Below are 20,982 nucleotides of genomic sequence, written 5' to 3'. Positions count from 1 at the left end.
TTGAAAATGTTTCCAATTTGTCAAAGTACAAATCATGAGTTATATTATTAAATATACACTGCTCAAAAAAATAAAGGGAACACTTCAACAACAAAATATAACCCCAAGTAAATGGGTTTTTTAAAATCAAACCGGGTTTTTTAAAATATCTTAAATTATATTTGGATTTGTTATACAGTGGTCCCTCGACTTGCGCGTTCTCGATTAGCGCGAAATGCTGCAACGCGGTTTTTCAAAAAATATTATTTAAAAAAATAAAATATTAAAAAATAATTTTTTTTTTATTCTGTTCCCTGAATGGAGACCGCCGGCCGCTCAATCGGGCCGGCAGGGAACAGAATGGAGCCTTCCGCGGTGGGGCTGGTAAGGGGGGGAGCCGAGGGGGGAGCCGAGCCCAGCCCCGTGGCATTCGCTTTCCTCCCGCCGGCAGCCGACTGATCGTGGGCTCCTTCGCAACCTCGGAGAGCTTCCTGGTTTTCGTGAGCTTTCATGCCCCGGAAGCTCTCCGAGGTTGCGAAGGAGCCCACAATCAGTCTCGGCTGCGGGTGGGAGGAAGGCGAATCCCCCGTGGGCTCCGTTACATCTTCCGCTGCCAGCCAGGCCATGCTGGCGGCAGCAGAACAATCGCTGGCTGTCAACTTTTCTTTTTAAAACTGGGCAGGAGCTGACTTGCCTCCCCAGTGCTAAAAAGAAAAGTTGACAGCCAGCGCCACGCCTGGCTCGACTTCCCTGGCTGCTTGGCCGGGGAGGCTCGGCCGAAAGCGGCTGGAGCGGCAGAGCCGAGCACGCCTTCCGCCCGGGAAGTCCTGCCCCTTCATCCCCACCCCTCGCCCCTGTGGTCGGCGGGGATGAAAGGGCAGGACTCCCTGGGTGGAAGGCGTGCTCGGCTCTGCCGCTCCAGCCGCTTTCGGCCGAGCCTCCCTAGCCAAGCGACTGCCTTCCGTCGCAGCGGGGAACATCGGCGCAGGAGGCAGGAGAGGACCGGGCGACCGGAGAAGCAGCGCTGCCGCCGCCACGCCTGGCTCGACTTCCCTGGCTGCTTGGCCGGGGAGGCTCGGCCGAAAGCGGCTGGAGCGGCAGAGCCGAGCACGCCTTCCACCCAGGGAGTCCTGCCCTTTCATCCCCGCCGACCACAGGGGCGAGGGGTGGGGATGAAAGGGCAGGACTCCCTGGGTGGAAGGCGTGCTCGGCTCTGCCGCTCCAGCCGCTTTCGGCCGAGCCTCCCCGGCCAAGCAGCCAGGGAAGTCGAGCCAGGCGTGGCGGCGGCAGCGCTGCTTCTCCGGTCGCCCGGTCCCTCTCCTGCCTCCTGCGCCGATGTTCCCCGCTGCAACGGAAGGCAGTCGCTTGGCTAGGGAGGCTCGGCCGAAAGCGGCTGGAGCGGCAGAGCCGAGCACGCCTTCCACCCAGGGAGTCCTGCCCTTTCATCCCCGCCGACCACAGGGGCGAGGGGGTGGGGATGAAGGGGCAGGACTTCCCGGGCGGAAGGCGTGCTCGGCTCTGCCGCTCCAGCCCCTTTCGGCCGAGCCTCCCTAGCCAAGCGACTGCCTTCCGTCACAGCGGGGAACATCGGCGCAGGAGGCAGGAGAGGACCGGGCGACCGGAGAAGCAGCGCTGCCGCCGCCACGCCTGGCTCGACTTCCCTGGCTGCTTGGCCGGGGAGGCTCGGCCGAAAGAGGATGGAGCGGCAGAGCCGAGCATGCCTTCCGCCCGGGAAGTCCTGCCCCTTCATCCCCACCCCTCGCCCCTGTGGCCGGCTCATCCAGGGGGGCGTGTGTGGACTGGCAAGCGGCAAGCGGCAAGCGGGAAGACCAAGGGAAGGTTCCTTCAGCCGCCCAACACCTGATCCGCTCTGCAGCGCGGCAGCAGCGAGGAGCCGAAGATGGGGTTTCCCCTTTGCCTTTACCCCATCTTCGGCTCCTCGCTGCTTCCGCGCTGCGGAGCAGATCAGCTGTTGGGCGGCTGAAGGAATCTTCCCTTGGTCTTCCCCGCTGCCCACACGCAAACTCCACCATCTGCGCATGTGCGGCCATGAAAAAAAAATGGCGCACATGCGCAGATGGTGGTTTTACTTCCGCATCCAATATAACGCGGAAATCGGTTAGCGCGGGAGGTCTTGGAACGTAACCCCCGCGCTAACCGAGAGATCACTGTAAATTGTTTTTATTCTGTTGTGAGCCGCCCCGAGTCTGCGGAGAGGGGCGGCATACAAATCTAAATAATAAATAAATAAATAAATAAATAAATAAATAAATAAATAAAATAAATCAAACTTCTGTGAAATCAAACTGTTCACTTAGGAAGCAACACTGATTGACAATAAATTTCACATGTTGTCAGCACATTCAACTTGGTACAGAACAAAGTATTCAATGAGAATATTTCATTCATTCAAATGTAGGATGTGTTCTTTGAGTGTTCCCTTTATTTTTTTGAGCAGTGTATTATTTGACTGTAAAGATAGTCAATAACCTGCAGGTATTTGTTTAACAATCTTTCAAAGTTACAGTGGCACTTTAAGAAGTGACTTATGAGTGATCTCTGCATTTACAACTGTCATAGCATCAGGAAGGTCAAGTGATAAAAATCAGGACACTTGGCAACCAACATGTATTTACAATGGTAGCAGCTTTCTGGGATCATATTATAGAAACATAGAAGACTGACGGCAGAAAAAGACCTCATGGTCCATCTAGTCTGCTCTTATACTATTTCCTGTATTTTATCTTACAATGGATATATGTTTATCCCAGGCATGTTTAAATTCAGTTACTGTGGATTTACCAACCCTGTCTGCTGGAAGTTTGTTCCAAGGATCTACTACACTTTCAGTAAAATAATATTTTCTCATGTTGCTTTTAATCTTTCCCCCAATTATGGTCTTCCCAGACAGCTTCCAATAAGCAGTCAATGTAGATTCACTTAACATTTGCATGATTCACTTAACAATTGCAGAGATTCAGCCCATGGCAAAAATCAGGGGCAATTCACTTAACTATGTCTTTTTAAGAAATTCTAATTCCGACTATGATCATAAGTCAAGGATTACCAGTATAATTTGAAGGAATTTTTACTGTCACTAACTAGTGAAGCTAAAACAACAGCACTTAGAATGTCATGCTCAGTTTGGCACAGAATAACCGTGCAGAAGTTATAAATTGCAGATATATGAAAAAGTAGTGATTACCCTTCCACAAAGTTATCCAGTTTAGCCAGCTCATCAGATAAACCAACTAAGACATCAAGAGTGCCAACCTAAGGAGGGAAAGAATTATTTAGAAAAATATGCAAAAATATAAAAGAAACTGAGACAAAAAGAGAAGGCTACGCATTATCATAAGTAAGTTCTTATTCAGTATAATAGGATTACCGTATTTTTCAGAGTATAAGACCCACGTCCCCCCCAAAAGAGTGGAAATGTAGATGTGTCCTTATACACTGAATACAGCTATTTTTGGCCTTCCGAAGCCCCGCCCCATGTCCCATTTTTGCAAAAAATGGGCCCTTCTTTCGCAAAAAATGGGGTGCAGAGAGGGTTTGGCAGGCCTGCAGAGTACTTCTGGAGGCAGGCAAAAAGTTTTTTGTGGAAAATGGCCCATTTTTCACCTTTTTTTGCAAAAAATGGGGGTGTTTTTGCCTTCCCCCAGTCACAAACACGCTGCAGGCCTCCCAAATCCTCTGTTCGCTCTGTTTTTTGCAAAACAGGCCCATTTTTCACCTGTTCTTACAAAAAACATGGTGCGCAGAGATTTGGGAGGCCTGCAGAGTGCTCCTGGAGGCCAGGGAGGACAAATCCTTTTTTTCCTTACTTAACTCGTCGAAAACCTGGTGCGTCTTACGGTCCGAAAAAATACGGTGAGTTTCAAAAATGTAGAGCAGATGGCAACCTACAGATTTTTTTTATCATGTCTAAATCCAACATAATAAAAATTACATCATTGAAAACTTTCATCAAATTTAAAACTATTTCACACAGTATAAAAACGCTATTTCATATGTTAGTAAAACCCAGTGCTCATTACTGCAAACCAGATGGGAAGAAGCACATAGCATATGAACAAAAGGTCAGTGGTTCCATTGCTAACTCTGGAAGCAAGATTGTAAAAAAAATACTTGTCTGAAATACTGGGACCTTATAAGTTACACACTACTGAATTACATAGACAGCTATGAATAGTATAGAATTTAGACTTATATACCGCTTCACAGTGCTTTACAGCCCTCTCTAAGCAGTTTACAGAGAGTAAGCACGTTGCCCGCAACAATCTGGTTCCTCATTTTACCGACCTTGGAAGGATGGAAGGCTGAGTCAACCTTGAGCCTACTGAGATTTGATCTGCCAAACTGCTGGCAGCCGATGATCAGCCAATGTAATATGCTCAGTTCCAAGCATAGAACTGTTTTCATGTATTGTACAATGCACAATATGCAATGTAAGCTTAGTATGTATGTATAATTAAAAGTTGAATGGCTGAATTGGTCAGAACAATTAGCTTTGATTACATGTATGGATGTTGTACACAAGACAATAACCAGGGAGATAAATTAATTATTTTTAGAAAAAGGAACTCTTTACTGGTGTTGAACTTGTGCAATGCTGGGGATTCAAACATCTCTACAGCAACCCCGCAATCTTCGAAAGAGATAATCGCTGCTATAATGAATGACAAAAGCCACAACTGCCATTTTTATACAAGTTCTCCCAAATGAAACACAAAGCATTACACAGCCCAATAAGATATTTCTACACTATCTTAAGTTGCACTTTGTGAGTTAAATAATAATTTACAATTAATATCTTCAATATAAATTAATATAGCTGTATAATATGCTTTATCAAAATGAATTCGATCTATTCATCTTATTATCTAAAAAAAACCCTTAATTTAAATTGCAAGTTAAACAGTAACATTGTGAACAGAAAAAAACCCTCAGCTTTACCTTTAAATCTGGAATGTTAAATTTTGCATTGATGGACAAGTTATTATTTTTTATTGTTGCAGCACATAACTTCTCCCACGTCTGCTGACATGTCTTCTCCCCAGGAGCAGAAATCAACCAGAACTCTGTCATTTTGGTCACGTTACTGCAATGATTATTTTGGGAAATAGAGTGAATTTTTTTGATGTGGGGGGTTAAGAAGAAAATAAAATATTCAACAAAACAACAATATTCATTTTGAACACTTAAGTTTCTCCATTGTCTTTAAGGAGGAATTCTCAAGGAAATAATGTGCAATTTTTCACATTTGCTAAAAATGCTATCATCCTGAAATTCATGTAGATTAACACATTCTGAACAATCAGTGCTTTTAAGACCCAGATTTTTTTTCCTATACAGTATAGTTTGATTCAGCACAGTGAAGGGGTGATTTCCTTTTTGGTGGTTTTTCCCAATGAAAATATACTACTGAAGCTATATTAATAAAATGAAAATAAACTACTGGAACCATTTTAAGAATTAAACTGTACAGTATTATCATTGATATTATTTAAGGAACTGCAATTCTAAAAAAGGAGAAGAATGGGAATCAGTGCAACAGAACTTTAAACTGCCCAGCCCAATTCTTTGAAAAGAGGAAACTATAACAGAGAGTCATTATTATTCTAGTGTGGATATAAAATGCCAGTGTTTCCCAACCGTGGCAACTTGAAGATATCTGGACTTCAACTCCCAGAATTCCCCAGCCAGCAAAAGCAAAGCAAAGCTGGCTGGGGAATTCTGGGAGTTGAAGTCCTCCAGGCCTAAGGACCCCCAAACCTTAGAGTAGGGGGTTTCCAGCCTTGGACAATTTTAAGCCTAGAGGACTTCAACTCCCAGAATTCCGCAGCTAGCAAAAGCAAAGCAAAGCTGGCTTGGGAATTCTGGGAGTTGAAGTCCGCCAGGCTTAAAGACCCCCAAACCTTAGAGCAGACGGTCTCCAGTCTTTGGCAATTTAAAGCCTGGAGTACTTCAACTCCCAGAATTCCCCAGCCAGCAAAGCAAAGCTGTCTGAGGAATTCTGGGAGTTGAAGTCCAAATATCTTCAAGTTGCCAAGGTTGGGAAACACTGCAATATGCAGTATTATCTTTTCTGTCTTAATTCTAGAAATTTAGAGCCTTAAATTAACCCAAGCGAGTACTGGAAATCTGCACATAAATACTAGAGAGTATATTTCACTTCACTCTTCCAAATGATTTTCTAATCTAGCTAATATTAATTATTGCTCCCCTGATTAAAATATCATTAAGGTTTATAGAAATCACAATATCCTAGGAAGAATAAAGGATCTACCTCACAATACCCAGGCACATTGACTTGAGTTTCCAGAGCTCAATAAATAATGCAGGTGACCAAGAAAATTAATCAAGTCAACAAAATGAGAAGAGAAATAATTTATTTATACAAAAAAATGTGTGAGTACACCCCACTTAACAAAAGGCATTATTGTATCAGTTTGCAGTATATTTTGGACTGCCCATGTGAAGATAAGAGATCAATCAAAATAGAGCTGGAAGGGACCCTGGAGGTCTTTTAGTTCAACCCTCTGCTCAAGCAGGAGACCCTATAACCATTTCAGAGATATGACTGTTTCTTCTTAAAAACTTCAAACACCCACGATTTCTGGAGGAAAGACTAGAGAGCACCCCCCCCCAAAAAAAACATTTCAGATGTACCATCCCCATATTGGGGTTAAATAAAAGGCAGGATTCAAGATGGTCAAACCAAGAACTGAGTTCATTTTGGATGCCCTGGGAGATCATTGCATACCAGGGTTATCAGGAAAGTAAGGTTACAAAGCATCCAACTCTCGCGAGTTATGTTTGCTGGGGAAGTTGGTATTACTATCGTGTAGCAGGAAGGCAGTGGTCAGTAGATTGATTGATTGATTGATTGATTGATTGATTTACTTACTTACTTAGTTACTTATTTATTTATTTATTAAATTTGTATGCCGTCCCTCTCCGTAGACTCGGGGTGGCTCACAGCAATAGTAGAACACAATGTAAAATACAAATCTAATATTTAAAAAACTAAAAAACCCATAATTTAAAAAACATACACACAACATACCATCGATCATCAACTGGCATTGTGGTGAAAGTTACAGATGAGCATTCTCATTCCGTTTCCCTCCAAAGTGCGAAGTGCGCACTGTAATACGCTACCCGAATGCTAAGAGCATAAACACTACTGTGATGGGTGCCCCCAATGCTTACTGAAGCAAAATCGACAGAATCAGTGCCACCCCGAGAATTTATTGACCATTTCGAGATTGAAGGCACGTTTTTTCTCAACTGTATAGTGATAGGAGACAAAACTTGGCCTTATGACCATACTCCAGACAGCATACGTCAATCAATGCAGTGACACCATGCCCATTCTCCTTCAGCCCAAAAATTCAAAACTCAGCAATCAGCGAGAAAAATCTTGGGCACCCATTGCGCACAAATCTTGGGCACCCATCGCAGCAGCGCTCATGCCCTTAGCATTCAGGTAGTGTATTACAGCGCGCGCTTCGCACTTGGAGGTAAACAGAGTGAGGACGCTCAACTCTAACCTTCACCACAGCGTCACCAAGAGAGCCTGGGTGGCACAGTGGGTAGAGTGCTGTACTGCAAGCTACTTCTGCTGATCACCGGCTGCCAGCAGTTTGGAAGATTGAATCTCAGTAGGTTCAAGGTTGACTCAACCTTCCATCCTTCCAAGGTTGGTAAAGTGAGACCCAGATTATTGGGGGACAATATGCTTAATCTATCGTAAACCGCTTAGAGAGGGCTGTAAAGCACAGTGAAGCGATATATAAATCTAAATCTAAATGCTATTGCTATCTACTGACAACTGACACTTCTTGTTCTCTTCTGCTGACTTCCCACTACATGATAGTAATACCAACTTCCCCATGAACATTCTCTGTGAGAGCTATTTGCTTTGTAAACTTACTAACCCTCTTAGTTTATGAAATTAAAGGTGACCTTGGGTGGGGGGGGAGGGCAAGAGAACCTTAATAATAATAATAATAATAAATAAATAAACCTAACAAACAATTTCCTCAACACTGTCAGACCTTTTACTAAATCTGCACGTCTATTTCTACTAGTTTTTCTCATCATTCCTATCATCCTTTTCCTCCCACTTAGACTGTATGACTAACTTATTGCTTGCATCCTAAGATTTTTATTACTATTGTTTCTTCATTACTTATTTGACCCCTATCACAATCATTAAGTGTTGTACCACATGATTCTTGGCAAATGTATCTTTTTATTTTATGTACGCTGAGCGCATAGGCACCAAGACAAATTCCTTGTATGTCCAATCACACTTGGCCAAGAAAGAATTCTATTCTATTCTATAGTAATAATAATAATAATAATAATAATAATAATAATAATAATAATAATAATACCACCACCATGGTATCCTGGTCTTTCAAGACTGAAGGATGCCAATGCATGCATGTTGTAATAATAATAATAATAATAATTATTATTATTATTATTATTATTATTATTATTAAATCATAATCATAAAAATTCACTGGGAACATGCAATTATTACAGGCAGGGAAGCCACCAGCCCTGGGCCCGGGATTTCTCTACTTTGAAGCCACCCGTCTTCGACCCAAACACGACCCGTCCAAAGGATCAACCTTTCCTCCTTCCAGCCCTGGCTGAGCCGGCCTTAGGCACAGGAAGATGCGCAAATGTCAAGAGCCGCGACAACGGAGAGAGAGAGAGAGAGGCTCCCCGGTCTTTCCTCCGTCGGATGATTCCCCACGGCAGCCTTATTCCTCCCCTCCGGCCCCTCTAACAAGCCTGCTTGTGGGGGATAATGGGATCTGTAGTCCTACGTCCCTCTGCCGAGGAAAGCTACGTCCTTGCCGCGGGGCTCGCGCCCGGCGGTACATTTCCCAAGCCGCGGAAGAGAAGCAATTCCCGCTCGCTTCCTCCTTTCCTCCCCCTCCGAAGCGACCGAGCGGTTCTCTCCAGCTCAGCAAATCCGGCGCTTCCTCGGCCGAGCGACCCCAGCCGCCGGTCGGGAAACCGACCGAAACCCCCTCTGCCTGCCTGCTTGCCTACCTACCGGCGCGAGGCGCAGCTGGGCGGGGAGAAGAAGCCGCGACCGGCCCGAATCGCAGCGGAGGCGGAACGAGCGCGAGGAAAACCGGCGACTCTCTGAGAGGGGGACGGAAAACACACGTGAACGAGCGTCACGAGGCGCCGCGGGAGGAGCTGGGCAGGCGCAGTCGGAGCGGCCGCCGCGTGACAGAAACGCGCGGGTGCCTGTGGCGGTGTGGCGACCCGGAGCCGAGTCGGTTCGCCTTTAAGAGCCAGGCGTCTCCAACCTTGGCAACTTTAAGCCTGGAGGACTTCAACTCCCAGAATTCCCCAGCCAGCAAAAGCAAAGCAAAGCTGGCTGGGTAATTCTGGAAGCTGAAGTCCTCCAGGCTGTAAAGTTGCCAAGGTTGATAAGCCCTGCCTTTGAGGAGCTTGTGGTGCGGGTGGGGAGGGCATGTGGCTCCCTGTTGTGTTTTTGCTCATCTCAATAGTCGTAAAAATAATAAATTGGGAGAAAGAGAAGCTTGGTTGGGTTTGCTGGTTGGAGGCCATTTTTTGTATTGTTTTTAAAAGAAGAATGATAAACAGTATTAAGTATTTGTTTGTTTGTTTGTTTGTTTGTTAAGTTCATTAACATAGATCCAAACTGTATAGAGAAGAAAAGATATAGCAAAATACAGAAAAAAATAGAAAAAATACTACAGCTGTGAGTAAAGAGACAGATACTGTAGAAAATTTACTATATTTGTAAAGTATAAATTGTTGACCATATGAAAGGCAGTTTGGTTAAGGCAACAAATTAAAAACTGGGGGATGTTGAGTTATAGTCCCACATTAGACATGAAAAACTAGCTTGCTGGCTTTGTGCTAGTCAATCTTGAGGTATAAATAAATATTATACCCCATATTGTTATGTTATACTAACTATAGCAATCAAAATCCATCCATGTTTGATCGCACTCTTGTTCCTGACTCTGATTTTTTTTCTCTCATTACTTTATTTGTGATTTTCCCCCCCCAGTGTGACAATTGCAAGGAGCTTGTCAATCCACACCTCAATGGTTATCTAGAATTCTGTGTGTGTGTGTGTGTGTGTGTGTGGAAAATTTTCGGTTTGTTTTAAAAATACAAAAATGCCAAAATATTTTTTTTTAAAGGACAAAAGAATTTTAAAGAAGACATTACAAAGAAAAAAGTGTAGAGAAAAAGAAAAAAAAGACAACATTTACAGGTAGTCTTTAACTTACAACAGTTCATTTAATGACCATTTGAAGTTACAACGGCACTGAAATGGCTGGGTCCCAGGGTTTTGGGATCCCCTTTTTCAACCTTCTGACAAGCAAAGACAATGGGGAAACAAGATTAACTTAACAATTATATTAATAATTTAACAACTGCAGTGAGTCACTTAACAAATGAGTTGTAAAATGAGATAAAACTCACTTAACAAATTTCTCACTTAACTTAAATTTGAGGCTGAACTGTGGTTGTAAAGTGAGGATTACTTAATATAGCAGTGTTGGTTTCCCATCCTCTGTGAAACAGGCCAGAAGTTACTTAGAGTTTTCCAATGTTGGGATAAGATTTTAAGATGTTCACACAGCAAATATCTGTAAAGCCTGCAACAAATAGGTGTATATCTGTCTTTTATTGGGGCTCCTTACTAGCTAGTGATAAAGTGTGATTACTTCCTTTTTGAAGGTAGAAGACACTTCTCAAAGCTTTTAGCCCAATGATTCTTTTCTGGTTCCCCTTTAAAGGGGAGGAGTTGATTACCATCAGAGGAGCATTGACCAGGATGATAAATGAGCACTAGAAAAAATTATAAATAGATAAATGAGCACTAGAAGAAACAGTTTTCTTTTCATCCTTCTGGATGCTACTTAAGGCAAGATTGATGTAAAATTTTTTAAAGAGATCTCTGATTATCAGATGATGGATGCAATCCAATGCTTGCAAACCTTATTTTAAATGACATAGAATACTGTGTTCCCATAGAGTTGAGAACATAGTACTGTATTCCTGAGTGACAATAGTTGTTAATAAGATGAATAATTGAGCCTATGATCTTCCTTATGTCTGGCACCACAAGGCTCAGATCCCACCTTATACTATTCAACATATTTATCAGAAAACATATAAAGGAATAAAAATGACAATGTGGAAAACCAAGAATGGGGTTTGGTTGACTTTACCTCTGGTGTGCATAGATATTTTTTCCCTTCTTCTAGGGAAAGGACAACATATGAATTTTTACAGCATAAACTATACTTATCCTTTGTAGTGATAAGGATGACCTTTAATTATGAATCACGTCAATGTCTTTCACAGATGTCAACGTCTACAGTACTCAGATTTTTGAAGCAATAAGAGAACAGTGAAAATTATCTGCATCCTATATAGAGCTGGGGTGATGCAGCAGGTAGAGTGCTGTACTGCAGGCCACTGAAGCTTGACTGTAGATCTGTATGTCAGCAGTTCAAATCTCATCACCGGCTCAAGGTTGACTCAGCCTTCCATCCTTCCGAGGTGGGTAAAATGAAGACCCAGATTATGGGGGCAATATGCTGGCTCTGTTAAAAAGTGTTATTGCTAACATGTTGTAAGCCGCCCTGAGTCTAAGGAGAAGGGTGGCATAAAAATCAAATAAATAAATAAACATATATATGAAGCAGAACCAACAGAAATACAGTGGTACCTCTACCTACAAACGCCTCTACTTACGAACTTTTCTAGATAAAAACTGGGTGTTCAAGATTTTTTGCCTCTTCTCAAGAACCATTTTCCACTTACAAATCTGAGCCTCCGAAACTAACCGGAAAAGGCAGGGAGAAGCCTCCATGGGGCCTCTCTAGGAATCTCCTGGGAGGAAACGGCCGGAAAAGGCAGAGAGAAGCCTCCGTGGGGCCTCTAGGAATCTCCTGGGAGGAAACAGGGCCTCCCCCCCTCCCTGTGGTTTCCCCAATCGCACACATTATTTGCTTTTACATTTATTCCTATGGGTAAAATTGCTTCGTCTTACAAACTTTTCTATTAAAGAACCTAGTCACCGAAAGAATTAAGTTCATAAGTAGAGGTACCAATGTACTGTGAAAATCCATACCCAATGGATGGAGGCAGTAAGAGTCTAGCTGAGAATTTACCAGCATTGGGAAGTGACTGTTTAGTCAGGATCGATTTAATGGTTAAATTGTTTTCCTGCTGGCTTTGCCACAAAAGTAGTTTTTTTCAAACCAAATTGGAGATGTTCCTGGATTCATAACTCCACCTAGATCCATAAATGAAAGCTGTGTTCACTGCTGCCTTTGCTCTACTATGGCCTGGTACAGGGGTAGGCAAGATTGGCTCTTCTATGATAGGTGGACTTCAACTCCCAGAATTCCCTGAGTCAATCCTGTTAGCTCAGGAATTCTGGGAGTTGAAGTCCACATGTCATAGAAGAGCCAACTTTGCTTACCCCTAGCCTGTTACATTGGTTGCAGCCCTATTTGGATCAGGAATCTGTCAACAGTCAACCACATCAACTATCTAATGAGATTGGTGGCTATACAATGATGAAATAAGAGATGATCTCTAGATTATCTTATAGATTGTTGCAATGTACTCTATTAGGACTACTATTGAAGACTAACCACAAATATCAATTGCTGTAAGCCCAGAGGAGCCTGGTAGCTATTTTATAATCCTCATCAAGTTGCAGGTCGGTCCACTTTCTTAAAAGAGACAAGTCTTCCCACTTGTGTTTTTTTTTAAATCACAAGAACCATGTAACTGCAATTTTTTAGAACCATTAAACTGCAATTTATTTAGAGATAGGCTTGAAAGAAAAGTACCATATTTTCCCGAGTATAAGACGCACTGGAATAAAACCTGAGTCTCACCTTAGGCAGGAAAATGCATCTTATACTCCAAAAAATACAGTAGTAGTTAGAATGCCTGTGTTGGTACTTTTATCCTCTCCCCCCACCCAAATTTTACCAACTTCAGCTCAGAGAAACTTAATCAATTTCATCATTTCAAAGCTTATTTACCGCTAAAGACATCTGATATTTGGCACAGATGCAGAATTTATGTGAGATAATTCAGCAGTATAACATCATTGTGGATGCTGCACATTAGGTTTCTGACTACAAATCAAAGCCAACAGGGTATTGGGTATACAAACCTAGGGGACTGTTTGTGAATCTGTTCAATTCATTAATATTGAATTAGATTTTTTTTCTCATATGTTTGACTTCTAGTGACTGCCTGGATTAGTTGGCTTTTGTCTAAAGCGCGATTATTAGTAATCTCAGTTTCCTAGTTTCTAACCTAATACCAAACTGGTTCTCAATGTTATTTTAAGTAAAAGATAGTTTTTGTAGCTATAATTAGATTTTTCTTATCAAACCAAACTATTTGTGTGAGACTGATAAAATCATATTTAACATAACTGATCCCTTTTTCATGTCTTTATTAGCAGTTGCCAAGTTTTCTACAGAAATAAATGGAAAAATATCAAGTGTTCTTTGACTTTATATAAGTAGAGCATAATTTAAGAAACCTTAACACAGTCAATAAAATATTTTTAATTAATCCAGAAGAGTTTTTTATTGTTTACTTATCTATTGGCTTTTTTGTCACCTGATTGATATAGTTTCAGTAAGATTATCAAAGCAGCTATTGGAGTATAACTATACTGTACTGCTAAAAAAAATTAAGGGAACACTCAAATAACGCATCCTCATCTGAATGAATGAAATATTCTCATTTAATACTTGGAGTTATATATTCTGTTGTTTAAGTGTTCCCTTTGTTTTTTTGAGCAGTGTATTTGTAATGTATTGATTTGTCTGAATGCGTGTACTACAAACATGGAGTTTTTACCTTAGACACAAGTAAATGTGCTTATAGCAAGTTCTTAAAGCATTTTGGAATCTTTATCTACTGCTTCTTTAAGAGGTAATGAATTTTCTAATATTGCATCGTTGTGTTTATTTTTGAGTACCCAAGAGATGGAGCTTAGATTAAAGATGCTTGAGCTGGAAGTACAGGAAGAAATGACCTAAAACTGCTAGATTTCAATCAAATTACTTTCAAGAATAATTGAAAGATCCTAAAGAGGTCCAGGTATGTTTCTCCTTCGCTATTTCAACAATTTGCCCAGGTCCGCCTGGTGCACCAGTTGTGGCCCTATTTGGACAGGGAGTCACTGCTCACAGTTGCTCATGCCCTCATCACCTCGAGGTTCGATTACTGCAACGCTCTCTACATGGGGCTACCTCTGAAAAGTGTTTGGAAACTTCAGATCGTGCAGAACGCGGCCGCGAGAGCCATCGTGGGGCTTCCTAGATTCGCCCACGTTTCTGCAACACTCCGTGGCCTGCATTGGCTGCCGATCAGTTTCCGGTCACAATTCAAAGTGTTGGTTATGACCTTTAAAGCCCTGTATAGTATTGGACCAGAGTACCTCCGGAACCTCCTGCTACCGCACGAATCCCAGCGACCGATAAGGTCCCACAGAGTTGGCCTTCTCCTGGTCCCGTCGACCAAACAATGTCATTTGGCGGGCCCCAGGGGAAGAGCCTTCTCTGTGGCAGCCCCGGCTCTTTGGAATCAACTCCCCCCGGAGATTAGAACTGCCCCCACACTCCTTGTCTTTCGTAAATTACTCAAGACCCATCTATACCGCCAGGCATGGGGGAGTTGAGACACCTTTCCCCCAGGCTTTTTTATATTTATGTTTGGGTATGTATATGTTGTTTGCTTTTTAAAATATGATAGGGTTTTATGTGCTTTTTAATATTAGATTTGTTTTCGCTGGAATATTGTTTTTATTATCGTTGTGAGCCGCCCCGAGTCTTTGGAGAGGGGCGGCATACAAATCTAATAAATTGAATTGAATTGAATTATCAAGCATTACAAAAAAGCCTTTTACATCAAAACATCACCAAGATGTTTTCAGACGCACTTGATGCCAACTTCTCATGACCCAACCCCCACACCCATAAAATTAAACACTCTGATTGAAATGTGCAATCTCTCTAGTCCAAAGTTGGCAAACAGTTGTGTAACTACTGTTGCTGCCATTTATTCTCACATTAATAACGGGAAGTATGTACATAGTTCAGATTGCAACAAAGCACAATCTAACTTTGGTAATCAGTAAGACTAGTTTTATAGGCACCTAATCAGACAGCGTTATTTCATTATTATTTTTTTTAAGTTTTGATGAATGAATTTGTGCAAGAAGATACAGCTTCTAAAATTCCACTTTCAATCCTAATGAAAGTCCATTTTTAAAGTATACTACTAATGCAGACATAGCAGCTGTGGGATCAAGCTTCCTTTTCAACTGTGGCCAAAAGGTTTCAAACAACATAAGCAGAGTAACATTTCAAAGCAGCACATGCTTGGAAGGACATTCTACCTAGCTAATTTCTAAAATATGATCTGAAACCAGTGACTAGTCAAATGGAGTCTTAAGTTTACTTAAGACTCCATTTGAACCATTGCTAATGCAAAAATTCTCAGGCAACAGGGATTAGGGATGCAATTCAACACATCTATCTTACAGTATTTGTAAGATACATCTATCTTATTGTATCATTTTCTGCATTCACATCTGTAGCACTGTGCTGCAAATAACTTTTTGGGAGGCAAGTTCTCAAGAATTAAGCATGATTTATTTGGGAAATAGATTAATAACACATGTGAAAAATAAAGAAACATGAGAAACATTTTTGCTTGGATGATAACAAAAGACATGGGACAATTCTGGCTTATTCCTTGCCTTTTGAAATTAGCCAGAGCAGCTTTGGGTGTAAAAAGGATAGGCAAATAAAATATCTAGAGCAAGAATCAGCCGAAAACTGGAGATAGGAGGGCAAAGATAACAAGGGAGAGAAAACAAAGAGAATTGGTTGTTGGCACGCATTGAAATACAGTAGAGGTGGAAATATGCAACTAGCCTGACAATCATGGAAACTCCCTTGGCCATGAATAGTTCAGATGATGAAGCAGATGTGATTATCATTTGTATATGACAATGATTATCAGTAATCTGCAAATTTTCCATTGGTTTGAGTACTGTATCATACACAGCCATTTATTATTTAAGTACCGTTAGTAATTGACAGGCAGGATACTCACTGCTCACAGTCACTCATGCCCTCATCACCTCGAGGTTCGACTACTGTAATGCTCTCTACATGGGGCTACCTTTGAAAAGTGTTCGGAAACTTCAGATCGTGCAGAATGCAGCTGTGAGAGCAATCATGGGCTTTCCAAGATATGCCCATGTTACACCAACACTCTGCAGTCTGCATTGGTTGCCGATCAATTTCCGGGCACAATTCAAAGTGTTGGTTATGACCTATAAAGCCCTTCATGGCATCGGACCAGAATACCTCTGGGACCGCCTTCTGCCGCACGAATCCCAGCGACCGGTTAGGTCCCACAGAGTTGGCCTTCTCCGGGTCCCGTCGACGAAACAATGTCATTTGGCGGGACCCAGGAGAAGAGTCTTCTCTGTGGCGGCCCCGACCCTCTGGAACCAGCTCCTCCCGGAGATTAGAACTGCCCCCACCCTCCTTGCCTTTCGTAAAGTTCTTAAGACCCATCTCTGCCGTCAGGCATGGGGGAACTGACACATCTCCCCCAGGCCTATACAGTTTATACATGGAATGCTTGTGTGTGTGTTTGCTTTTAATAATGAGTTTTTTAGTGTTTTTTAAATTATTAGATTTGTTCTTACATTGTTCTTGTTATTGTTGTGAGCCGCCCCGAGTCTATGGAGAGGGGCGGCATACAAATCTAATAAATAAATAAATAAATAAATAAATATTGTAGCAGATAATTTTATGTGCTGCACTTAGGTCGGATATAAGGTGGTGTAGTTCTAAATTGTCTAAACCCAAAATTTCAAGTCTGGTGGCATAAGGTATTGCAAACAGAGGAGTGGAGGACTCTTCTTGTGAAATATCTCTGTATTCTATCAATTGTATTAATGTCCGATATGTAGTGCGGGTTCTAGACAGATGAGCTGTATTTGAGAATTGGTCTAGCAAATGTTTTGTATGCTCTACATACAGAAATGCTTCCTTTTGCCTCTCGGCCCAACCCAGGCCCTTATCCAAGGCAGTTAATCAATTTTTTTATAGCTGACAAACTATATTCTGTATATGTAACATATTTTTGCTGAATTGAAAATGAAGGGAGACTAGTAAAGATCTATTTTGAGGTTGTTTCCTCTCTTCAGTTAGCCATACCCTTATTGGGATTTGATCCTGCAGCATTAAGGAAGCATTAAGCTCCTCCCATATTTGGATATACCAGGGTGATTCAACAGAAAAAAACATATAACACTTCGCTGGTACAAAGCTGAAAGGATGAGATCCTGTGGCCTAGAGGTTAATTCTCTTCCTCCCAAGGCAGAGGCTGCAGGATCAAATTATTAAGCATTAAGCTCCTCCCATATATATATACTCAGAGAGCCAATGTTAAAAAAAACCCAAATAGGCTAATCAAAATGCTTAATCAGTTAGCATGTCACTAAGTGAAGCAAAAACATTATAACAGAAGACAGACAATATTATTTTAGTTATTCTAAATTCACACACCCGATGGAGAAAACAAAATGAAAAACCAAACAGATTAGAAAATTTGTCAGTTTTAACAATAAAAACAAGGGGAAAAAACTTACATAAAATATAACAATCATAAACACGGTAACAAGGAGCAAAAGTAGAAAGCATAACAGCATTGTAAACAACTTGGGAGAGAAGAAAAAAGCATATTTTTTTTGGTGCAGACAATTAATGTAATTGATTTCCCCATAATTAACTGCATAGGAATATCATTGTATTTTTAAAAATGTGCAAAAGACGAGGCTTCCTCAAATGTTATGTTTCTGTTATGTAACTCTTAAACAATAGTCTTGGATAAAAGCATATTATTAAAGTCCTGGGGGGGGAATATTTATTTGTTTGTTTGTTTGTTTGATTGATTGATTGATTGATTGATTTTTTTTATGCCGCCCTTCTCCTTAGACTCAGGGCGGCTTACAACATGTTAGCAATAGCACTTTTTAACAGAGCCAGCATATTGCCCCTACAATCCAGGTCCTCATTTTACCTACCTCAGAAGGCTGAGTCAACCTTGAGCCGGTGATGAGATTTGAACCGCTGACCTACAGATCTACAGTCAGCTTCAGTGGGCTGCAGTGCAGCAGTCTACCTGCTGTGCCACTCCAGCTCAAATCAGTTAACTCTGAAAGTAATCAATAAATCAGCTTGTCAACTAAATAAATAGTGTTACTAATAGCTATTTCATTTATCCTTGTTCTTCCTAAACCAACCTTTTATCTAAGAAAAGGCTTTACTATCTTCTGGATCCAAACAAGATCCAGTTGTTGGAGTTGTTCCAAGGGCATTTATGAGACAAAACTCTGTACTTGTAGGATTCAAGCCATAGCCATAGCAGAACTCACACATTACATGTTGTCTTTATTTCTTGGCATGAAGACTAAACAAGAGTTGCTTCTGGTTCATTCTGACCCAAATTTCCAAAAGTTATGAAATGCTTCTTCAGCATCACTTTCCTCCAGAGATATGGGTGGACTGAACTTTAAGGGTAAAGTTGAAGCCCACACAATAATCTTGGGACTGTCAGATGATACAACAATAGATCTGACATTAATTCCTGGAGTAACATTGGCAGCTGGGGCTTCACAAGATTTATGATGCTTACTACATTATATTCAATTATTTTTCCATTGATATACTCCCTCTCCCTCCCTCCCTCCCTCTCCCTCCCTCCCTCCCTCTCCCTCCCTCCCTCCCTCTCCCTCCCTCCCTCCCTCTCCCTCCCTCCCTCCCTCTCCCTCCCTCTCTCTCCCTCCCTCCCTCTCTCTCTGTCTCTCTGTCTCACACACACACGTAATTCTGTTTAAATTGTTCAGAATAGAATCTGGAAAAGCAGATTTGATGTCAACGACCACCAAATCAAGAAGGCTGCAACTACTAGAGACATACCCAGTTCTGCGTAGTTTCTATAATATTTTTATAATAGCAAATTTGGTACTGTATAATATAGCAGTTGGCGATAAGCACTGATAACACAGTTCCCAGTTTGGAAAGCCAAACCCCTCTCTGATTCTTGCATGTTGGAGCAGTTTCAAGTTTATCCTCAGTCTTTTCTCTTGCCAAATAAATTTCAATGTTATTTTATTTAGTTCATTGAAAAAAAGTCTTATTTTTACTGGAAGTGGAAACTTTTGCATCTCATTTGGTAACCAATGACCCAGAGTATGGAGGAAGAATGGAGAGGCACACACTGCAAGATGCTTGAAGTCCAGTGTGAACTTTCAACAGTCTGTGTTGATTTGGTGACCCATGTCATCTGCTTGTGTTGGTCCACTGTGCTTCATTAAGTCCAGGGTCAACACAGCTGTCTCCCAGGAGATTTTGGAGCACTTCATGCTTCTTTCCACAGATGAGTTTTATGAGAATGCTGGCTTCATTTTCAAGCAGGACCTGGCACCTGCCCACAGTGCCAAATGCACCAAAACGTAATTCAGTTACCATGGGATTACTGTGCTTGATTGGCCAGCAAGCCCACCTGACCTGAACCCCATAGAGAATCTATGGAGCATTGCCAAGATAAAGATGAGAGACATGAGATTAGAGCAGTGGTTCTCAATCTTTCTAATGCCGCGACCCCTTAATACAGTTCCTCACGTTGTGGTGACCCCCAACCATAAGTCAATTTTCCCAACAGAGCTTTAAGCTGACTGGCAGGAATGCCAGAGGGACACTCCCACTGTAAACACCTGATTGGTTGGATTGTAAAAATAAATTCCAAGGCACCAGCTTTAGTTCCTAACACCATGGGAAATTTGTCTTTTCCCCTGGTCTTAGGCGACCCCTGTGAAATGGTCGTTCAACCCCAAAAGGGGTCCCGACTCCAAGATTGAGAACCACTGGACTAGAGGCATATAGGGCAGACTAGATGGACCATGAGGTCTTTTTCTGCCGTCAATCTTCTATGTTTTTATGAGACCAAACAATGCAGAAGAAGCCACTATTGAAGCATCCTGATCTTCTTCCGAAGTGCCAAAGGCTGATAACTTCCGTGTCGTGTCGTATTGAGGCAGTAATTGCAGCAAAAGGGCCCAACCCAACTACTGCATGCCCATGCCTGCTTATACTTTTCAGAGGTCCAATATTGTTCTATGTACAATCCTTGTTTTATGGATCGCATCTAATATTCTAATTTTCTGATATGGTGGATTTGGGGTTTTCATGAGCTGTACCCCATAATCATCACGATTATTATTATTATTATTTATTAGATTTGTATGCCGCCCCTCTCCGAAGACTCGTGTTTATGACAAAACACGGCTTGAACTATCTTGCTTTGGATGTAATGGGTCTCTCTCACATATTACATTTTGGCTTTTAGGTTGCATTGCTGAAATAAATGAATTTTTGCACAATATTCTAATTTTTCAAGTTTCGCCTGTATGGATGATATTTGGTACAACTGTGGCAACGAAGTGGCCCTGTCCCCACAGGGTAGCTTTTGCATATCTCTTTCTAATGCCGCGACCCCTTAATGCAATTCCTCATGTTGTGGTGACCCCCAACCATAAGTCTAGCGCCAATTTTCCCAACAGAGCTTTAAGCTGATTGGCAGAGCTTTAAGCTGAATGCCAGAGGCAGTGGGCCCTGCACTCTATAGAGGGGACGGACACTGCTCCATTACCAACCACCATGCATGCGCCTTGCACAACCAAACGGCATGATTCCGGTAAAAATCACAGGGTTTTTTGCTTCCGCGCATGTGCAGAAGAAAAGCAATTGATGGTTTTTGCCAAAATCTCGCTGCCGGAGGTTTGTGTGAGATTTGGGTTGCTGTGCACAGCCTGCTGTCTGCCCTCCTGTGCCGCAAGGATCTCTCAGC

At 42.0% G+C, this 20,982-nt stretch overlaps 1 protein-coding gene across 1 annotated transcript in view; it reads right to left on the bottom strand.

Annotated features, from left to right (window-relative positions):
* ATP6V1C1 (ATPase H+ transporting V1 subunit C1) overlaps positions 1–9,354 on the bottom strand; it is a 33,225-nt gene extending 23,871 nt beyond the window's left edge. Inside the window, exons 1-3 of the mRNA XM_070748165.1 lie at positions 9,065–9,354; positions 4,939–5,083; positions 3,185–3,252 (exon numbers count right to left, since the gene is read on the bottom strand). Coding sequence (XP_070604266.1) covers positions 3,185–3,252; positions 4,939–5,070 — 200 coding nt within the window. The 5' untranslated portion in view covers positions 5,071–5,083; positions 9,065–9,354. The remainder of the gene's footprint in view (positions 1–3,184; positions 3,253–4,938; positions 5,084–9,064) is intronic.
* Positions 9,355–20,982: the final 11,628 nt, after the last annotated feature.

The sequence above is a fragment of the Erythrolamprus reginae genome, chromosome 3 (genome assembly GCF_031021105.1).
Source record: "Erythrolamprus reginae isolate rEryReg1 chromosome 3, rEryReg1.hap1, whole genome shotgun sequence".
Taxonomy (NCBI): Eukaryota; Metazoa; Chordata; class Lepidosauria; order Squamata; family Dipsadidae; genus Erythrolamprus; species Erythrolamprus reginae.
This window is presented reverse-complemented; position numbering and strand designations above follow the sequence as displayed.